The 9436-nt window shown below is 35.6% G+C and overlaps 1 protein-coding gene across 1 annotated transcript in view; it reads left to right on the forward strand.

Moving 5' to 3' along the window:
* UFL1 (UFM1-specific ligase 1) overlaps positions 1 to 5412 on the forward strand; it is a 52990-nt gene extending 47578 nt beyond the window's left edge. The window contains exons 16-22 of the mRNA XM_009889017.1: positions 474 to 594; positions 1549 to 1712; positions 2454 to 2584; positions 2727 to 2807; positions 3471 to 3556; positions 3998 to 4178; positions 4897 to 5412. Coding sequence (XP_009887319.1) covers positions 474 to 594; positions 1549 to 1712; positions 2454 to 2584; positions 2727 to 2807; positions 3471 to 3556; positions 3998 to 4178; positions 4897 to 5109 — 977 coding nt within the window. The 3' untranslated portion in view covers positions 5110 to 5412. The remainder of the gene's footprint in view (positions 1 to 473; positions 595 to 1548; positions 1713 to 2453; positions 2585 to 2726; positions 2808 to 3470; positions 3557 to 3997; positions 4179 to 4896) is intronic.
* Positions 5413 to 9436: the final 4024 nt, after the last annotated feature.

Genomic DNA, 9436 nt, shown 5'->3' on the forward strand with positions numbered 1-9436 from the left:
ATCTCAAATTTTGTACTGTAACCTCAAATTTAGGATACTCTCTGTTGCATGATTGTGTACCTTACTAAATGGGTTAAAAAAGCCAACAACCTTGTGAAATCCTTCAAATAGGAATGCTCTGTTTGGCTTCGGCATTTTAAAAAAGCTGTATGGTCTCGGTGACATCACCGTTTCTAAACTAATGGATGAGCCAAGCAGTTTGAAATCTCTCACCAAAAATGTATGCCTTCCTATACTACTTAAGTTGTCTATTACAGAAAATAACTTCTAAGTGATCAAAAGAGAAATTTTGTCAGTTTTTCATATGTGTAAAATTTAACTTGTGTAGTCATCCCTTTTTTTGCATTGTTGGTAATGCGTTTCTTCCATGGAGGTTTGGACTTTGAGGCATTTCAATGTCTCATGCCACAAAGTAACTGCAACAAAACCAAGTATAATGTTTTCTCAGTGAATGTTGCTCACGGCCACTACAGGTAGGAACAAGCAGCCGGAGTTCCCTTTCATGTCACAAGAGGAAATTCAGGATGTTTTAAAGACTCACATGCAGGATTGCCCTGAAGAGCTTATTACAGAACTCGCTGAACATCTAATAAGGTAATTTCAGGAATTCCACTGGAATTAGAAAATCTGTGATTCGTTTCAGATTAATGTTCCCTTCAGTCTGTTTTCTTGCTTAGAAAAAAGCTAATGGAATTGAACCAGAATTCTTTTTCTATACAACTCCATGTTACATACTTCCTTAAGTATTAGAAAGCTGTGCTGACACCGTAATGAGAAATAATGCTTCTGTTTAGCAGTATGTGGGTTTGCGTCCTTTGCCAGCAAGCACATTTTCAGGTTCATGGGTGTATTCCCACCCCCTTACGCTGATCCACGTTGGGGTTTCACTGGTCCTGTCTTCTGTACAGCCCTTGGTGTATGTTCGTGTTCCGTGTCTTTTGTGGCCCCACTGGTACCTGTGTGAACTAAGTCAGCAAACTGATAGAAGCAAAGATGAGTAACTCTTTTAAAAGATGTTCTATACAAGCGAGAGAGTGTGAACATGTGTGTTCAGGGCAAAAAGTCCTTTACAGGACTGTAACAGCCCAAGCTTGAATAAACTTGGAGTGCAACGGTAACTGCATCTTTAGAAGGGCCTGCGGTATTTCAGTGCAACTTAAGTCTTGCCTTTTTACAGCTCCCATTGATCTGAAATTTGTCCACGCACCCCTGAAAGAGTTTGTGAATAGCGTTGTTTCTGGAAATCTTTTCTATCTTTCATCTTGTTCCCATTCAGGAGTTATTGTGAGTTAAAACCTTGGCAAGCATTTACGTACTGTAACCAATAGTACTTCTGCAATTACAAAAGTACATTTTAATTTCCTAGTTCTCTTTTTCTGATTTCAGTTATTTGCTTTCTATTTATCTCACCATTCTGTGGCATTCATGTCTCATTCATTTACTGTGTAATGAGGTAGCTTTCTATATCGCTGATATATTTGGAAAAACCTACAGTTTTACACTTTGCTTAATGTTCCCTTTTTCTCCTTTCTTATTCCCTGTTCTAAGACCTTTAACAAAAACGTACCAGGAAGTTGTGCGTTCTGTTTTTACATCTTCAACATCATCCTCTGGAGCTAGCAGAAGACAGACTATGAAGGACTTGCAGGAGGAATTCTCAAACTTGTACAACAACATTCGGTTATTTGAAAAGGGAACAAAGCATTTCACAGGTACAACAAGTATATACCTTAAAAAATGAATATGCCCCTTCAAGGATGTTGAATTTATTCCTGAATCTACATTCAAGGTCAAAGAAGAGCAACAGTTTCAAAAGGAAAAACTTAGAGATGTGCTTACCCTGCCTAACACTGACCTTTTGCCGGAGTGCCTCGCTTTGCACACTTAATGAAATACATTCTGTTTCATATCCGTAGTCTGTTATATCTTCTGTCAAGGTAATTGTGAGGTTTTGTCCTTCCTTCCAAAGTGTTTGCATCCATTCCTAGTTTTTATTGTCTGGGGGGGAAAAAAAAAGAATAAAAAAAGAATTAGTAAGCTTACTTCCTTCTGTTGAATAATGCTTGATTTGAAGAAGCGCCTGTTAAAACCTCTTTTAGGTTTGATACTGAAGGTAGCGGCTCCTTGAGGGCAGTTTTTTAAAAAGGTATAGATTTATTTTGCAGTGGGTTACTTTGTAAGGTGTCTTTTTTAGCTATCTCTATTTTGTGACAGAAAAGAAGTGTTAGGAAAATACTGAAGACATTTCCAACATTCACTATTGTATTTAGCTTTCTTTAGAACTTTCCCTGTGGAAAACTTATAACAAAATGAAACAGTAGCAACCCCCCCCAAATATCTGCATGTTTAGGAATAAAGGGAATTATATCCCATTAGCCTCTGCTCTTGTACATGTGTCCTGTAGCCTCTTTTTCTAAAGTTCTGCTGTTTCAGCCACTTATTTCTTTTAACAGATGATACTCAGACTAACCTTGCCAAACACCTGTTGAAGACTGTCTGTACGGACATTACAAATCTTATTTTCAACTTCCTGGCATCTGATTCAATGATGACAACAGAAAATTATTCTACAATCACAAGTGAGGTACACAGATAACTGTTCCTTTTTAACAGGCTCAAGTAGATCAGTGATGTTTATTTAATATTTAATTATCTTCTGTTTAAATATGCCTTCAGCTAAAATGGCAATTAATATTACAGATTATCTCCATTCTTGTCTCATACAGGTCCGAACCAAGATTTTAGGTAAATTGCCAGAAGACACCAAAGGTCCTTTAACTAAACTGCATACTTCTCTGAATGGCAAGGTAAAGTGATCCAGAATCTTTGAGTTCAGATTTTCTGTTCCACAGATACGATGCAAATAAACAGCTGACATACATAGTGTAGTACATAACTGCTGCTGCTGTGAAGGATGAAGGCAAAATAATCTTTTGAATTTGTGTAAGTCAGTGAGAGTAAGTACGTTTTCATATCTGTGAATTTTAAGAGGTGAAAAGGTGATCTTATATTTTGATACTGATGATCACCTAGCTCTTTGCTTCCAGGTGGAATCCAGTTTATCTTTTATGTGCAGGTGAGAAATGTAAAAGCTGAGAGAGAATCTGCAGTTTAAAATGGTTGATGTTTCTTATATTTTGTCCTGAAGTTCCTGACTGTTCTTCCATATATTTCTTAACTAGTAAAATCCTTGATATTTAAAAAGAAACCTTCAGATTATGGCAGTGTAAGTGTAAGAATTCTTTTATGCAAAAGGCCATACTGAACAAAGAAAAACAATTTATTAATTCTTTTATGCAAAAGGCCATACTGATACATGTCTTAAGGAAAAAAAAAAGTAAATAATTGTAGACCATGTATTCCTTTTATAATTTCATTTTTAAGACTAATGGGCAGTTTGTTTTAGTATTTAAGTATACGAACTGTTAGACGATGAATAAAGTTAATTTCTACTAATAATTTTTTAATAGAGCATAGAAGATTTTCTTTCATGCCTTGATTCTGCAGTGGATATTTGTGGTATTATGGTGAAAAAAGGAGACAAAAAGAAGGAAAGGTACCTTGATTTTGTTTATTCTATGCACAGTATGTGAAATGTAGCTCTGTTGCTGCGCAAATGTCAGATGGTTAGTTTGGTAGCAGTCACACAAAATGTGTAATTAAGAGGCAGTCTTTCTTTCCAAACTGTTTAACTGAAACGTACAAAGCCAAGCAGTCCTAATTCCACAGGAGAAGGAGGGGAGGGTTCCTATTTAGCTAATTTGCTTGACTGACTGCTTTCTACAACATACCAGTTTATAAATTTCTAGGGGACTTTTCAGAACCTGAGCTACACCAGTGCTAGCTTTTTTTTTTTAATGTGGAATTCACATAAAGAACGGGTCAGTCAGAGAAGAAAATTAAAATTAATCAAAGTTAGATATGTTTTAGAGCCTATTACCTACTAATAAGACAGAACAAGAAACATATTTTTGTATAATGTATTTCTGTTCCTTAGGCAAATCCTATTTCAGCATAGACAAGCTCTGATTGAACAGCTGAAAGTCACAGAAGATCCAGCTCTTGTTTTGCACCTGACATCAGTACTGTTATTTCAGTTTACAACCCACTGTATGCTTCATGCACCAGGAAGATCAGTACCACAGATCATTAATTTCCTAAGTGGCAAGATCCCAGAGGTATTCCTTTCTAGCTTTTTAAGGGGAAAGTGCTTTTCTTCTATGACAGAACATAAAAGTTGTGTCTTACACTATTTCTGCTGCATAAGACTGGCACCTTTGTGTTTCATGTCTAATCATTACTTTATGTACAGAATATACAGTTTCTCTGATCTGTACTGTATTTCAGACCTATCATTTCAGGGATCTGTCTTCATTTTTTTTTTTAATAAAAATAAAAATCAATTCATTATTGGTACTGTGGCTTTTGCCTTTATCTGTAGAGACAGCTATCTATTGGGGGATATTATAATTCTTATAACTGAATTTTTTTTACACTCTCTTTTCTCCCAGCTAAGCATAGTTGCTTTTTAAACTTTTCTAATTCAATTTTAAAGAAAGGTGTACGTCTTCAAAAATAAAAAAAACCCAAAAGTCTATATTCTAATCTGCCAAAACTGGTGGTGTTTACTAACTGTGTTGCTTTCCTGTGTCAGTGGTTAATTGTCCTGTTCTTGCAGTATGGATGCACTTTCATTTTTCTGCCTCTTTGAATGTCTCTCAGAATTTAGGTTGCAAAATACTCTGATGGAAATATATTTATGTATCACTAACCCTCTTTAGGCAGGAATGGGAGAATTCTTTTTTAAAAATCTAATCTTTAATTAAAAGTCCGTGTACCTTCTCCATGATACTGACATTCCTTTGTTTTTTTCTGTTTGTTTTTTTTTACCCTCAGGATCAGCATTCTCTGTTAGTCAAGTATCAGGGATTAGTAGTGAAACAATTGATCAATCAGACTAAGAAAACGGATCAGGGAGATGGTGACACAACAGATAACCTTGAAGAGGAGGAAGGAGCAGATACTATTCGAAAAGAGCTCCAGGAAATCACTACCTCTATCAAAGATCTTGTTCTCAGACCTAGGAAATCTTCTGTAACAGAGGAATAAAATTATTATTCAGTGCATCCTCATCCATGATACAGTCAGAATTTATTTCCTTTTATCCTGAAGGGAAGGATAGCAGAAAATGCTTGACAAACTTTAAAATTTGGCTTCTAACAATTGCAAATCACAGCCAGGGGACACAGTTGTTGGGTGATTGTGGCAAATGGAGTATTGTTATGTACTGCTGTAGCATACGTGTACCGCGCATTAAATGTAGATGTCACAGAGCACAGTTGTGGACACATTGGGTATGAAATTAGTGCTTTTCAATGGGCATCTTCATGTGAGGCCTCAAGAACTGGTTATTCTTTAAATAACTGTATTCTGTTCCATACACACATAGGGTTACGGTTTTACTTCTCTGATTTGGATTTATGGTGATGTAAGGATTGCATATAGCTGTATGTAAGCCTGTTTATCTTGATTTCAAAGAGTAGTTTTGAAACATACTGATACCTAATAGTATACCAGTGAAAGACCATTTTTACTTTTTGATATCATTAGTGGATGTTTTCAGCTTCTGTTCACTGGACCACAACAGTAAAAACCCTGAGTACAAGTGTGTATTGCTAAACTTAAGAGAAGCGACCCAGTACTAATGTGAGTTTCTAACTGTATTGAAAGCTTACGAAAATCATCACACTCATGCTATTAATGTATTCTGTTAATGTCCCTAATAGCAGTTCGTTTAAAACTTGCAGTTGGGACAGAGAAGGTGATGTCCTTTTGCCCTGGTATTTTGGGAGTGGATAAATACTGTTACGCCTGCTATGTTTTACATGCTATATGTTCATTCAGCAGACTTGTTGAGTTCTTAATCCGGTTCCCGTAGCAGTTAGAAGCACTTGCTTGCATTCTGTCAGCTCCTTGAGAAAATTTGTGGTATTCTGTTTATCCTGAGTTTCTTGAAAATAATTTAGTTTGTGATCTTTCTACATAAACTTTATAGACTGAAATATTAGCTGAAGTGTTTCGCTAAAGCTTTTTACTGGCCTTATTTTTAAATGAGCAGTACTTTATGTCTGCCACAAAGGGGAAAAATGGGTAAAATAGAGTTCTGCCACTGTTAATGACAAAATTCTTGTATGTCAAATACACTTCTAACTTATTTTTAAGAGAAGATAATTTTCAAACCAGAAATAGTTTAGTTGTATTAGTTCAAGAATGCCCATTGATTTCGTGTGGGTAATTTCAGGTTTTTGCATAAAGTCAAGTTTGAATAGTAAGACAAGAAATAGAGTTCTTTTCACGAAAAATGTCGTTCACCTGTTCTTGCCAAAATTCTTTGATGCTGAAAGAAAGCAGATTCTGTGCATGCCCTGCTCTGTTCAAATATTTCCGTTTTCCAACATTTCACATATTCTATAAGCTCAATCATAAATATATCCAAACCTGAAATTTCAACAAATGAAAGTTGAAGGGGCCAAGTATGGAAGCTCAGTAACAGATTAACCAAGGTTAAGTTAATTTTGGTAGGGGAAAAAAATGGAATTTCATACATATATAAAAGGCAGTAATGTTTAACAATGTTCACATCAATGCTCTTGTTTTACCAACTGTAAGGCAAAACAGTTTGCCAGTTGTAAGGCAGAAGGAAAGGTAGTTGTGTCTCATTCCTTGGCTGGAGGCTGTTACAGCTGACAATAAAGGACAGTGAGGAGTAAGAGATGAAAAATATTCAGGCTGTTTTGACTTTGTTTAAGAAACAGAGTTTGCATACAGGGAATAAGTTTGACTTCTTGTTATTTAGCCAGAATAATTATTAAGTTTCTATACTGAATGTAAACAATTTTATATGACAGTGAGCTATTTTGTAAATAATATGCCATATGACATTCTGTATGCAAATATGAAATTATTTTAATAACATTAAATGATGAAGTATTTAAAATGCATTCTGTTTACTTAACCAATGGTTGATCGTCATGCAACTTGGAGCTTTCCAACAGCAATTGGTAATATGCACCATGTGATTTAACATGCCATTCTGAGCGTCCCTGTATTTTTCTTTGATACTCTTTTATGCTGGAATAATAATGAACTTATAAAATTTACTCTATTATGTGTTAGCTTTGCTGTATTGTAGCTAATGGTATAAGCATGATAATAAAAAATACATTCTTCAAAGTAGATAGGAGGGAAGCACTAAAATTCAGAGATATTTTCTGGCTACAAACAGAATTCAAGAAGACATAGGTTGGAAAACCTTCCCAGATATATTTGTTGTCTCTTAGATGTGTAAAGTCAGTCTTTAGTTTATGAAGAAGTAGTATTTTGAAAGAGAAAGAAATGGAATATTCACAATTTCCTGAATATTTTGCTAATTCATGGGTTTTTTCCTCTCCCTAGGAGGAATGTATGCAGGAGGAAGAGAAATCTTATCTTAGAAATCAGACATTCAGTTCACAAAACAAAACTGCCCTTTGGAGTATCTACGAGAACAATACAAAGTGTACAAATTAACAGTTTTACTTTGGTTTTAAGTATTTAGTGTCAGCCTCTTGTGCCCTTCATCTATGGTATTTAAAAAACTCCATCATATTTTTATAGACGCATAAAGCTGATGTGTGTATATGCACAAATATTTATAACTGTGTATCTCATAGCCTCTTTTTCTCCTACTGTCAGCAAATTGGAATGTGTGCATTAGCCGTATGTACATAGGCTCAGCAACAGCCTTTCCCTTCTTTTAAGTGGCAAAATGTGACTTTTGTAGCTGGTTATTGGCAGGTCTGCTGGAAATAAGCAAACTGTTGCTCTGTTAGAACTTGTAGCCTTCTTTCCAATTCTCTTGTTTTGCAGCATCTTAAAAAAACCCTAATAATCGGCACAAGTTTCTAAGTGATAGCACTGGGATTTGTTGTCTGTGTGAATCCATCTTACAGCTTGTTCAGATAAAACTACAGTACTTCTGTTCTCTGTGTAGGCTCATGAGTAGGCTCCTGATGTAGTAGTGACTCCTTGAACTATTTTTTTTTTTAATAAGTAACAGTTACATTTTCTGTAGGCCAGGAAAATGGAAATTTCTGCAAAACTGGGTAGATTTTGTTGGGTTGGTTTTTTGGTTTTTTTTTTTAAGTAGGAATTTTAGTACTCTTGCAGAAGCCACAAGAGTGACTGTACTGGGTCAAATCAAAGGTCTCTGTAGCCCAATGTTGTGTCTCCAGCAAGGGCCAGAAGTGGATGCCTAGGGAGGAATAGAAGAACAAGGCATGTAGAGATTTTTCCCTTGAGTGTTTTTTGAGCCTCCAAATATGTGCTACTTAAACTTTTTGAACGATGATTGTACTTTAAACATAGAAAACGGCAATTATCCGAAGCTTTTGGATAAACAGGATACTTGTGAGAGCAGAATTCCTTTCTCTGCTGAGCCAAATAACAGAACATATTCAGTAAATGCCAAAGATGTTTTCTCAGGAAAACAACAAATAAATTCATTAATTAATTTTGTTAAGGAACGACATCTTTTTTTAAAAAATTACCAAAAAAAAATTAATTAAGTAGGAAGAGTGGCTTAAGAAGTTTAAAGAGAAACACCATTTGGTTGATGAATTTCCCAAATCCTCAATGTGAAGAGGAAGCTAGGTCAAGACAGGTCATGTCTAGGGACAGAAGGGAGAGATGAAATAAGCTGCTTTCTATTTCAGGAAGTTCAGGAAGAAGGAAGAGATGTGGGAGCCGTATGAGACATCATCGAACTGATACTCAGAAGCAGCAGCAGAGTTTTTGTTGTTCTTTTCAGTTGTACTCAACTTGTACCTCTTGGCAAAAACTCTGACTCTGTTCAAGGTGCTTCTCTGCTTATGTCTTCTACCAACATAGTTATGATCTCTACCTACAGTTATATGAATTTAAGGATAATCTTTGGAGTTTAAGGAAGGTGATATGCTAGAGGAGGTGTCTGTACTACTCATCCTTTCTGGAAAGAATGTGTTGTGTTGGACTATTTCTAATCGTCATTAGGCTCTTTTGACAGATCTGTTTGGATAATGCTTTTGCTCTGTGTCGTAATCTTCAAAAGGTCCTTGGTCAAGAATTGTACATTCATTTTTTTCTTTTTGGAAGTAAAGGCAAGAAGAAGCTACTCATGATTCTCATTCTGGTCTCAAATTCAGACCTAACTCATGCTCTCCTCAATCTGAAAAAAAATTGCAAGCTTGAAAAATCAGCATAGAAGTGCTTGGTATAAATAAAGCATATAACAGTATGAGGAAAGAATTCAAAGAATTCAATCTAGTTCAAGTCAATGATAAAATAAGTGTCTACAAAGGTTTAATAAACCAGGCAGCTACAACTTGAGATGATGAATTCTTGGCAATAATAATCAAGT

This window comes from Charadrius vociferus, unplaced genomic scaffold (genome assembly GCF_000708025.1).
Source record: "Charadrius vociferus isolate BGI_N301 unplaced genomic scaffold, ASM70802v2 scaffold166, whole genome shotgun sequence".
Taxonomy (NCBI): domain Eukaryota; kingdom Metazoa; phylum Chordata; class Aves; order Charadriiformes; family Charadriidae; genus Charadrius; species Charadrius vociferus.